Source organism: Phyllobates terribilis, unplaced genomic scaffold, assembly GCF_046119375.1.
Source record: "Phyllobates terribilis strain yellow unplaced genomic scaffold, ASM4611937v1 Scaffold_25__1_contigs__length_18738178, whole genome shotgun sequence".
NCBI lineage: Eukaryota > Metazoa > Chordata > Amphibia > Anura > Dendrobatidae > Phyllobates > Phyllobates terribilis.
The window spans coordinates 6,649,571-6,662,708 of NW_027362785.1; the positions used below are offsets into that span (position 1 = coordinate 6,649,571).

Genomic DNA, 13,138 nt, shown 5'->3' on the forward strand with positions numbered 1-13,138 from the left:
TTGTGTCAGAGGCTAGGAGACATGGAATGGGTGGTGGAACAGGGCGAAGAACGAGGCGTAGTGTCAGAGGCTAGGAGACATGGAATGGGTGGTGGAACAGGGCGAAGAACGAGGCGGAGCGTCAGAGGCTAGGAGACATGGAATGGGTGGTGGAACAGGGCGAAGAACGAGGCGTAGTGTCAGAGGCTAGGAGACATGGAATGGGTGGTGGAACAGGGCGAAGAACGAGGCGTAGTGTCAGAGGCTAGGAGACATGGAATGGGTGGTGGAACAGGGCGAAGAACGAGGCGTAGTGTCAGAGGCTAGGAGACATGGAATGGGTGGTGGAACAGGGCGAAGAATGAGGCGTAGTGTCAGAGGCTAGGAGACATGGAATGGGTGGTGGAACAGGGCGAAGAACAGGGCGAAGAACGAGGCGTAGCGTCAGAGGCTAGGAGACATGGAATGGGTGGTGGAACAGGGAGAGGAATGAGGCGGAGCGTCAGAGGCTAGGAGACATGGAATGGGAGGTGTAACGGAGAGGAATGAGGCGGAGCGTCAGAGGCTAGGAGACATGAGGAATGAGGCGTAGTGTCAGAGGCTAGGAGACATGAGGAATGAGGCGTAGTGTCAGAGGCTAGGAGACATGGAATGGGAGGTGGAACAGGGAGAGAAATGAGGCGGAGCGTCAGAGGCTAGGAGACATGGAATGGGAGGTGTAACAGGGAGAGGAATGAGGCGGAGCATCAGAGGCTAGGAGACATGGAATGGGTGGTGGAACAGGGAGAGGAATGAGGCGGAGCGTCAGAGGCTAGGAGACATGGAATGGGTGGTGGAACAGGGCGAAGAACGAGGCGTAGTGTCAGAGGCTAGGAGACATGGAATGGGTGGTGGAACAGGACGAAGAACGAGGCGTAGTGTCAGAGGCTAGGAGACATGGAATGGGTGGTGGAACAGGGCGAAGAACGAGGCGTAGTGTCAGAGGCTAGGAGACATGGAATGGGTGGTGGAACAGGGCGAAGAACGAGGCGTAGTGTCAGAGGCTAGGAGACATGGAATGGGTGGTGGAACAGGGCGAAGAACGAGGCGTAGTGTCAGAGGCTAGGAGACATGGAATGGGTGGTGGAACAGGGCGAAGAACGAGGCGTAGTGTCGGGCTAGGAGAGATGGCAGGGGGTTGAAGAACAGAGTTAGGAACCAGGCGGAGCGTCACAGGCTAGGAGAGACAGCAGGGGTTGAAGAACGGGGCGAAGAACGAGGCGGAGTGTAAGAGTTTGGAGAGACAGCAGGGGTTGAGGAACGAGGCGTAGCGGGCAGAGGCTAGGAGAGACGGCAGGGATTGAGGAACGGGGCGAGGATCAAGGATAGGAGAGACGGCAGGGGTTCGGGAACGGGGTGAGGAATGAGGCGGAGTGTCAGAGGCTGTGAGCGGCTCTGCAGTCACAGTTTCTGGGCCCGGAGACGTCTCACTGATCCGGAATGTCGGGTCAGAGTGAGAACACAGAACGTGATATATGGGAAAAGATGCAGAGCCGAGAACAGAGCAGAGCAGAGCAGAGCCGTACCTGCAGGAGCCTGCGCCGCAGCATGAACTTTGGCAAAGCACCAAGAGAAAGGGAAAAGCCGCAGCGAGTCATCTCCTCCGCACTGTGCAGCTGAGCCGTGTAATAACCGATAATGTCACCTGTACCAGAGAAGAGGCGCATTATATCATACAACATACAGGGGGCAGCATTACATCAGCTATACTCCTGTACATAGGGGCAGTATTATAGTAGTTATATTCTTGTACATAGGGGCAGTATTATAGTAGTTATACTCCTGTACATAGGAGCAGTATTATAGTAGTTATATTCTTGTACATAGGAGCAGTATTATAGTAGTTATATTCTTGTACATAGGGAGCAGTATTATAGTAGTTATATTCTTGTACATAGGGGGCAGTATTATAGTAGTTATATTCTTGTACATAGGGGGCAGTATTATAGTAGTTATATTCTTGTACATAGGGGGCAGTATTATAGTAGTTATATTCTTGTACATAGGGGGCAGTATTATAGTAGTTATATTCTTGTACGTAGGAGCAGTATTATAGTAGTCATATTCTTGTACATAGGGGGCAGTATTATAGTAGTTATATTCTTGTACGTAGGAGCAGTATTATAGTAGTTATATTCTTGTACATAGCAGTATTATAGTAGTTATATTCTTGTACATATGGAGCAGTATTATAGTAGTTATATTCTTGTACATAGGGGGCAGTATTATAGTAGTTATATTCTTGTACATAGGGGGCAGTATTATAGTAGTTATATTCTTGTACATAGGGGCAGTATTATAGTAGTTATATTCTTGTACATAGGGAGCAGTATTATAGTAGTTATATTCTTGTACATAGGGGGCAGTATTATAGTAGTTATATTCTTGTACATAGGAGCAGTATTATAGTAGTTATATTCTTGTACATAGGGGGCAGTATTATAGTAGTTATATTCTTGTACATAGGGGCAGTATTATAGTAGTTATATTCTTGTACATAGGGAGCAGTATTATAGTAGTTATATTCTTGTACATAGGGGCAGTATTATAGTAGTTATATTCTTGTATATAGGGAGCAGTATTATAGTAGTTATATTCTTGTACATAGGGGGCAGTATTATAGTAGTTATATTCTTGTACATAGGAGGAGTATTATAGTAGTTATATTCTTGTACATAGGGGGCAGTATTATAGTAGTTATATTCTTGTACATAAGGGGGCAGTATTATAGTAGTTATATTCTTGTACATAGGGAGCAGTATTATAGTAGTTATATTCTTGTACATAGGGGGCAGTATTATAGTAGTTATATTCTTGTACATAGGAGCAGTATTATAGTAGTTATATTCTTGAACATAGGGAGCAGTATTATAGTAGTTATATTCTTGTACATAGGGAGCAGTATTATAGTAGTTATATTCTTGTACATAGGGGCAGTATTATAGTAGTTATATTCTTGTACATAGGGGGCAGTATTATAGTAGTTATATTCTTGTACATAGGGGCAGTATTATAGTAGTTATATTCTTGTACATAGGGAGCAGTATTATAGTAGTTATATTCTTGTACATAGGGGCAGTATTATAGTAGTTATATTCTTGTACATAGGGGCAGTATTATAGTAGTTATATTCTTGTACATAGGGGGCAGTATTATAGTAGTTATATTCTTGTACATAGGAGCAGTATTATAGTAGTTATATTCTTGTACATAGGGAGCAGTATTATAGTAGTTATATTCTTGTACATAGGGAGCAGTATTATAGTAGTTATATTCTTGTACATAGGGGCAGTATTATAGTAGTTATATTCTTGTACATAGGGGCAGTATTATAGTAGTTATATTCTTGTACATAGGGGCAGTATTATAGTAGTTATATTCTTGTACATAGGGAGCAGTATTATAGTAGTTATATTCTTGTACATAGGGGCAGTATTATAGTAGTTATATTCTTGTACATAGGGGCAGTATTATAGTAGTTATATTCTTGTACATAGGAGCAGTATTATAGTAGTTATATTCTTGTACATAGGGAGCAGTATTATAGTAGTTATATTCTTGTACATAGGGGGCAGTATTATAGTAGTTATATTCTTGTACATAGGGAGCAGTATTATAGTAGTTATATTCTTGTACATAGGGGCAGTATTATAGTAGTTATATTCTTGTACATAGGGGGCAGTATTATAGTAGTTATATTCTTGTACATAGGGGCAGTATTATAGTAGTTATATTCTTGTACATAGGGGCAGTATTATAGTAGTTATATTCTTGTACATAGGGGCAGTATTATAGTAGTTATATTCTTGTACATAGGGAGCAGTATTATAGTAGTTATATTCTTGTACATAGGGGCAGTATTATAGTAGTTATATTCTTGTACATAGGGGCAGTATTATAGTAGTTATATTCTTGTACATAGGAGCAGTATTATAGTAGTTATATTCTTGTACATAGGGAGCAGTATTATAGTAGTTATATTCTTGTACATAGGGGGCAGTATTATAGTAGTTATATTCTTGTACATAGGGAGCAGTATTATAGTAGTTATATTCTTGTACATAGGGGCAGTATTATAGTAGTTATATTCTTGTACATAGGGGGCAGTATTATAGTAGTTATATTCTTGTACATAGGAGCAGTATTATAGTAGTTATATTCTTGTACATAGGGGGCAGTATTATAGTAGTTATATTCTTGTACATAGGGGCAGTATTATAGTAGTTATATTCTTGTACATAGGAGCAGTATTATAGTAGTTATATTCTTGTATATAGGGAGCAGTATTATAGTAGTTATATTCTTGTATATAGGGAGCAGTATTATAGTAGTTATATTCTTGTACATAGGGGGCAGTATTATAGTAGTTATATTCTTGTACATAGGAGGAGTATTATAGTAGTTATATTCTTGTATATAGAGGCAGTATTATAGTAGTTATATACTTGTACATAGGGGGCAGTATTATAGTAGTTATATTCTTGTATATAGGGAGCAGTATTATAGTAGTTATATTCTTGTACATAGGGGGCAGTATTATAGTAGTTATATTCTTGTACATAAGGGGGCAGTATTATAGTAGTTATATTCTTGTACATAGGGAGCAGTATTATAGTAGTTATATTCTTGTACATAGGGGGCAGTATTATAGTAGTTATATTCTTGTACATAGGAGCAGTATTATAGTAGTTATATTCTTGTACATAGGAGGAGTATTATAGTAGTTATATTCTTGTACATAGGAGCAGTATTATAGTAGTTATATTCTTGTACATAGGAGGAGTATTATAGTAGTTATATTCTTGTACATAGGGGCCAGTATTATAGTAGTTATATTCTTGTACATAGGAGCAGTATTATAGTAGTTATATTCTTGTACATAGGGGCAGTATTATCGTAGTTATATTCTTGTACACAGGAGCAGTATTATAGTAGTTATATTCTTGTACATAGGGAGCAGTATTATAGTAGTTATATTCTTGTACATAGGGGCAGTATTATAGTAGTTATATTCTTGTACATAGGGGCAGTATTATAGTAGTTATATTCTTGTACATAGGAGCAGTATTATAGTAGTTATATTCTTGTACATGGGAGCAGTATTATAGTAGTTATATTCTTGTACATAGGAGCAGTATTATAGTAGTTATATTCTTGTACATAGGAGCAGTATTATAGTAGTTATATTCTTGTACATAGCGGCAGTATTATAGTAGTTATATTCTTGTACATAGGAGCAGTATTATAGTAGTTATATTCTTGTACATAGGAGCAGTATTATAGTAGTTATATTCTTGTACATAGGAGCAGTATTATAGTAGTTATATTCTTGTACATAGGAGCAGTATTATAGTAGTTATATTCTTGTACATAGGAGCAGTATTATAGTAGTTATATTCTTGTACATAGGGGCAGTATTATAGTAGTTATACTCTTGTACATAGGAGCAGTATTATAGTAGTTATATTCTTGTACATAGGAGCAGTATTATAGTAGTTATATTCTTGTACATAGGGGCAGTATTATAGTAGTTATACTCTTGTACATAGGAGCAGTATTATAGTAGTTATATTCTTGTACAAAGGAGCAGTATTATAGTAGTTATATTCTTGTACATAGGAGCAGTATTATAGTAGTTATATTCTTGTACATAGGAGCAGTATTATAGTAGTTATATTCTTGTACATAGGAGCAGTATTATAGTAGTTATATTCTTGTACATAGGAGCAGTATTATAGTAGTTATATTCTTGTACATAGCGGCAGTATTATAGTAGTTATATTCTTGTACATAGCGGCAGTATTATAGTAGTTATATTCTTGTACATAGGGAGCAGTATTATAGTAGTTATACTCTTGTACATAGGAGCAGTATTATAGTAGTTATATTCTTGTACATAGGAGCAGTATTATAGTAGTTATATTCTTGTACATAGGAGCAGTATTATAGTAGTTATATTCTTGTACATAGGAGCAGTATTATAGTAGTTATATTCTTGTACATAGGAGCAGTATTATAGTAGTTATATTCTTGTACATAGCGGCAGTATTATAGTAGTTATATTCTTGTACATAGGAGCAGTATTATAGTAGTTATATTCTTGTACATAGGAGCAGTATTATAGTAGTTATATTCTTGTACATAGGAGCAGTATTATAGTAGTTATATTCTTGTACATAGGAGCAGTATTATAGTAGTTATATTCTTGTACATAGGAGCAGTATTATAGTAGTTATATTCTTGTACATAGGGGCAGTATTATAGTAGTTATACTCTTGTACATAGGAGCAGTATTATAGTAGTTATATTCTTGTACATAGGAGCAGTATTATAGTAGTTATATTCTTGTACATAGGGGCAGTATTATAGTAGTTATACTCTTGTACATAGGAGCAGTATTATAGTAGTTATATTCTTGTACAAAGGAGCAGTATTATAGTAGTTATATTCTTGTACATAGGAGCAGTATTATAGTAGTTATATTCTTGTACATAGGAGCAGTATTATAGTAGTTATATTCTTGTACATAGGAGCAGTATTATAGTAGTTATATTCTTGTACATAGGGGCAGTATTATAGTAGTTATATTCTTGTACATAGGGGCAGTATTATAGTAGTTATATTCTTGTACATAGGAGCAGTATTATAGTAGTTATATTCTTGTACATAGGGGCAGTATTATAGTAGTTATATTCTTGTACATAGGAGCAGTATTATAGTAGTTATATTCTTGTACATAGCGGCAGTATTATAGTAGTTATATTCTTGTACATAGGAGCAGTATTATAGTAGTTATACTCTTGTACGTAGGAGCAGTATTATAGTAGTTATACTCTTGTACATAGGGGGCAGTATTATAGTAGTTATATTCTTGTACATAGGAGCAGTATTATAGTAGTTATATTCTTGTACATAGGGGCAGTATTATAGTAGATATATTCTTGTATATAGGGGCAGTATTATAGTAGTTATATTCTTGTACATAGGGATCAGTATTATAGTAGTTATATTCTTGTATATAGGGGCAGTATTATAGTAGTTATATTCTTGTACATAGGGACAGTATTATAGTAGTTATATTCTTGTATATAGGGGCAGTATTATAGTAGATATATTCTTGTATATAGGGGCAGTATTATAGTAGTTATATTCTTGTACATAGGGATCAGTATTATAGTAGTTATATTCTTGTACATAGGGGGCAGTATTATAGTAGTTATATTCTTGTACATAGGGGCAGTATTATAGTAGTTATATTCTTGTACATAGGGGCAGTATTATAGTAGTTATATTCTTGTACATAGGAGCAGTATTATAGTAGTCATAGTCTTGTACATAGGAGCAGTATTATAGTAGTTATATTCTTGTACATAGAGGGCAGTATTATAGTAGTTATATTCTTGTACATAGGGGGCAGTATTATAGTAGTTATATTCTTGTACATAGGGGTAGTATTATAGTAGTTATATTCTTCTACATAGGAGCAGTATTATAGTAGTTATATTCTTGTACATAGGGGTAGTATTATAGTAGTTATATTCATGTACATAGGGGGCAGTATTATAGTAGTTATATTCTTGTACACAGGAGCAGTATTATAGTAGTTATATTCTTGTACATAGGGGCAGTAGTAAAGTAGTTATATTCTTGTACATAGGAGCAGTATTATAGTAGTTATATTCTTGTACATATGGAGCAGTAGTAAAGTAGTTATATTCTTGTACATAGGGGCAGTATTATAGTAGTTATATTCTTGTACATAGGAGCAGTATTATAGTAGTTATATTCTTGTACATAGGAGCAGTATTATAGTAGTTATATTCTTGTACATAGGAGCAGTATTATAGTAGTTATATTCTTGTACATAGGAGCAGTATTATAGTAGTTATATTCTTGTACATAGGAGCAGTATTATAGTAGTTATATTCTTGTACATAGGGGCAGTATTATAGTGGTTATATTCTTGTACATAGGAGCAGTATTATAGTAGTTATATTCTTGTACATAGGAGCAGTATTATAGTAGTTATATTCTTGTACATAGGGGCAGTATTATAGTAGTTATACTCTTGTACATAGGAGCAGTATTATAGTAGTTATATTCTTGTACAAAGGAGCAGTATTATAGTAGTTATATTCTTGTACATAGGAGCAGTATTATAGTAGTTATATTCTTGTACATAGGAGCAGTATTATAGTAGTTATATTCTTGTACATAGGAGCAGTATTATAGTAGTTATATTCTTGTACATAGGAGCAGTATTATAGTAGTTATATTCTTGTACATAGCGGCAGTATTATAGTAGTTATATTCTTGTACATAGGAGCAGTATTATAGTAGTTATACTCTTGTACATAGGAGCAGTATTATAGTAGTTATATTCTTGTACATAGCGGCAGTATTATAGTAGTTATATTCTTGTACATAGGGAGCAGTATTATAGTAGTTATACTCTTGTACATAGGAGCAGTATTATAGTAGTTATATTCTTGTACATAGGAGCAGTATTATAGTAGTTATATTCTTGTACATAGGAGCAGTATTATAGTAGTTATATTCTTGTACATAGGAGCAGTATTATAGTAGTTATATTCTTGTACATAGGAGCAGTATTATAGTAGTTATATTCTTGTACATAGCGGCAGTATTATAGTAGTTATATTCTTGTACATAGGAGCAGTATTATAGTAGTTATATTCTTGTACATAGGAGCAGTATTATAGTAGTTATATTCTTGTACATAGGAGCAGTATTATAGTAGTTATATTCTTGTACATAGGGGGCAGTATTATAGTGGTTATATTCTTGTACATAGGAGCAGTATTATAGTAGTTATATTCTTGTACATAGGAGCAGTATTATAGTAGTTATATTCTTGTACATAGGAGCAGTATTATAGTAGTTATATTCTTGTACATAGGGGCAGTATTATAGTAGTTATACTCTTGTACATAGGAGCAGTATTATAGTAGTTATATTCTTGTACATAGGAGCAGTATTATAGTAGTTATATTCTTGTACATAGGGGCAGTATTATAGTAGTTATACTCTTGTACATAGGAGCAGTATTATAGTAGTTATATTCTTGTACAAAGGAGCAGTATTATAGTAGTTATATTCTTGTACATAGGAGCAGTATTATAGTAGTTATATTCTTGTACATAGGAGCAGTATTATAGTAGTTATATTCTTGTACATAGGAGCAGTATTATAGTAGTTATATTCTTGTACATAGGGGCAGTATTATAGTAGTTATATTCTTGTACATAGGGGCAGTATTATAGTAGTTATATTCTTGTACATAGGAGCAGTATTATAGTAGTTATATTCTTGTACATAGGGGCAGTATTATAGTAGTTATATTCTTGTACATAGGAGCAGTATTATAGTAGTTATATTCTTGTACATAGCGGCAGTATTATAGTAGTTATATTCTTGTACATAGGAGCAGTATTATAGTAGTTATACTCTTGTACGTAGGAGCAGTATTATAGTAGTTATACTCTTGTACATAGGGGGCAGTATTATAGTAGTTATATTCTTGTACATAGGAGCAGTATTATAGTAGTTATATTCTTGTACATAGGGGCAGTATTATAGTAGATATATTCTTGTATATAGGGGCAGTATTATAGTAGTTATATTCTTGTACATAGGGATCAGTATTATAGTAGTTATATTCTTGTATATAGGGGCAGTATTATAGTAGTTATATTCTTGTACATAGGGACAGTATTATAGTAGTTATATTCTTGTATATAGGGGCAGTATTATAGTAGATATATTCTTGTATATAGGGGCAGTATTATAGTAGTTATATTCTTGTACATAGGGATCAGTATTATAGTAGTTATATTCTTGTACATAGGGGGCAGTATTATAGTAGTTATATTCTTGTACATAGGGGCAGTATTATAGTAGTTATATTCTTGTACATAGGGGCAGTATTATAGTAGTTATATTCTTGTACATAGGAGCAGTATTATAGTAGTTATATTCTTGTACATAGGGGCAGTATTATAGTAGTTATATTCTTGTACATAGGGGCAGTATTATAGTAGTTATATTCTTGTACACAGGAGCAGTATTATAGTAGTTATATTCTTGTACATAGGGAGCAGTATTATAGTAGTTATATTCTTGTACATAGGAGGAGTATTATAGTAGTTATATTCTTGTACATAGGAGCAGTATTATAGTAGTTATATTCTTGTACATATGGAGCAGTAGTAAAGTAGTTATATTCTTGTACATAGGGGCAGTATTATAGTAGTTATATTCTTGTACATAGGAGCAGTATTATAGTAGTTATATTCTTGTACATATGGAGCAGTATTATAGTAGTTATATTCTTGTACATAGGGGCAGTATTATAGTAGTTATAGTCTTGTACATAGGAGCAGTATTATAGTAGTTATAGTCTTGTACATCGGGGCAGTATTATAGTAGTTATATTCTTGTACATATGGAGCAGTATTATAGTAGTTATATTCTTGTACATAGAGGGCAGTATTATAGTAGTTATATTCTTGTACATAGGGGCAGTATTATAGTAGTTATAGTCTTGTACATAGGAGCAGTATTATAGTAGTTATAGTCTTGTACATAGGAGCAGTATTATAGTAGTTATAGTCTTGTACATAGGAGCAGTATTATAGTAGTTATATTCTTGTACATATGGAGCAGTATTATAGTAGTTATATTCTTGTACATAGAGGGCAGTATTATAGTGGTTATATTCTTGTACATAGGGGGCAGTATTATAGTAGTTATATTCATGTACATAGGGGGCAGTATTATAGTAGTTATATTCTTGTACACAGGAGCAGTATTATAGTAGTTATATTCTTGTACATAGGGGCAGTATTATAGTAGTTATATTCTTGTACATATGGAGCAGTATTAAAGTAGTTATATTCTTGTACATATGGAGCAGTATTATAGTAGTTATATTCTTGTACATAGGAGCAGTATTATAGTAGTTATATTCTTGTACATAGGAGCAGTATTATAGTAGTTATAGTCTTGTACATAGGAGCAGTATTATAGTAGTTATAGTCTTGTACATAGGAGCAGTATTATAGTAGTTATATTCTTGTACATATGGAGCAGTATTATAGTAGTTATATTCTTGTACATAGGAGCAGTATTATAGTAGTTATATTCTTGTACATAGGAGCAGTATTATAGTAGTTATAGTCTTGTACATAGGAGCAGTATTATAGTAGTTATATTCTTGTACATATGGAGCAGTATTATAGTAGTTATATTCTTGTACATAGGGGCAGTATTATAGTAGTTATAGTCTTGTACATAGGAGCAGTATTATAGTAGTTATAGTCTTGTACATAGGAGCAGTATTATAGTAGTTATATTCTTGTACATATGGAGCAGTATTATAGTAGTTATATTCTTGTACATAGAGGGCAGTATTATAGTGGTTATATTTTTGTACATAGGGGGCAGTATTATAGTAGTTATATTCTTGTACACAGGAGCAGTATTATAGTAGTTATATTCTTGTACATAGGGGCAGTATTATAGTAGTTATATTCTTGTACATATGGAGCAGTATTAAAGTAGTTATATTCTTGTACATAGGGGCAGTATTATAGTAGTTATAGTCTTGTACATAGGAGCAGTATTATAGTAGTTATATTCTTGTACATAGGGGCAGTATTATAGTAGTTATATTCTTGTACATAGGAGCAGTATTATAGTAGTTATATTCTTGTACATATGGAGCAGTATTATAGTAGTTATATTCTTGTACATAGGAGCAGTATTATAGTAGTTATATTCTTGTACATAGGAGCAGTATTATAGTAGTTATATTCTTGTACATAGGAGCAGTATTATAGTAGTTATATTCTTGTACATAGGAGCAGTATTATAGTAGTTATATTCTTGTACATATGGAGCAGTATTATAGTAGTTATATTCTTGTACATAGAGGGCAGTATTATAGTAGTTATATTCTTGTACATAGAGGGCAGTATTATAGTAGTTATATTCTTGTACATAGGGGTAGTATTATAGTAGTTATATTCTTGTACATAGGGGCAGTATTATAGTAGTTATATTCATGTACATTTGGGGCAGTATTATAGTAGTTATATTCTTGTACACAGGAGCAGTATTATAGTAGTTATATTCTTGTACACAGGAGCAGTATTATAGAAGTTATATTCTTGTACATAGGGGGGCAGTATTATAGTAGTTATATTCTTGTACATAGGGGCAGTATTATAGTAGTTATATTCTTCTACATAGGGGGCAGTATTATAGTAGTTATATTCTTGTACATAGGGGCAGTATTATAGTAGTTATATTCTTGTATATAGGGGTCAGTATTATAGTAGTTATATTCTTGTACATAGGGGGCAGTTTTATAGTAGTTATATTATTATACATAGGAGCAGTATTATAGTAGTTATATTCTTGTATATAGGAGCAGTATTATAGTAGTTATATTCTTGTACATAGGAGCAGTATTATAGTAGTTATATTATGTACATAGGGGCAGTATTATAGTAGTTATATTCTTGTACATAGGGGCAGTATTATAGTAGTTATATTCTTGTACATAGGGGCAGTATTATAGTAGTTATATTCTTGTACATAGGGGCAGTATTATAGTAGTTATATTCTTGTACATAGGGGCAGTATTATAGTAGTTATATTCTTGTACATAGGGGCAGTATTATAGTAGTTATATTCTTGTACATAGGAGCAGTATTATAGTAGTTATATTCTTGTACATAGGGGCAGTATTATAGTAGTTATATTCTTGTATATAGGGGGCAGTATTATAGTAGTTATATTCTTGTACATAGGAGCAGTATTATAGTAGTTATATTCTTGTACATAGGGGGCAGTATTATAGTAGTTATATTCTTGTATATAGGAGCAGTATTATAGTAGTTATATTATTATACATAGGAGCAGTATTATAGTAGTTATATTCTTGTACATAGGGGGCAGTATTATAGTAGTTATATTCTTGTACATAGGAGCAGTATTATAGTAGTTATATTCTTGTACATAGGAGCAGTATTATAGTAGTTATATTCTTGTACATAGGAGCAGTATTATAGTAGTTATATTCTTGTACATAGGA

The 13,138-nt window shown here is 33.8% G+C and overlaps 1 protein-coding gene across 1 annotated transcript in view; it reads right to left on the reverse strand.

Annotated features, from left to right (window-relative positions):
- The window catches only part of TBCD (tubulin folding cofactor D), a 232,762-nt gene that overhangs the window by 2,799 nt on the left and 216,825 nt on the right, over nucleotides 1-13,138 (reverse strand). The window contains exon 28 of the mRNA XM_073660419.1: nucleotides 1,545-1,663. Within this exon, the coding sequence (XP_073516520.1) occupies nucleotides 1,545-1,663 (119 nt within the window). The remainder of the gene's footprint in view (nucleotides 1-1,544; nucleotides 1,664-13,138) is intronic.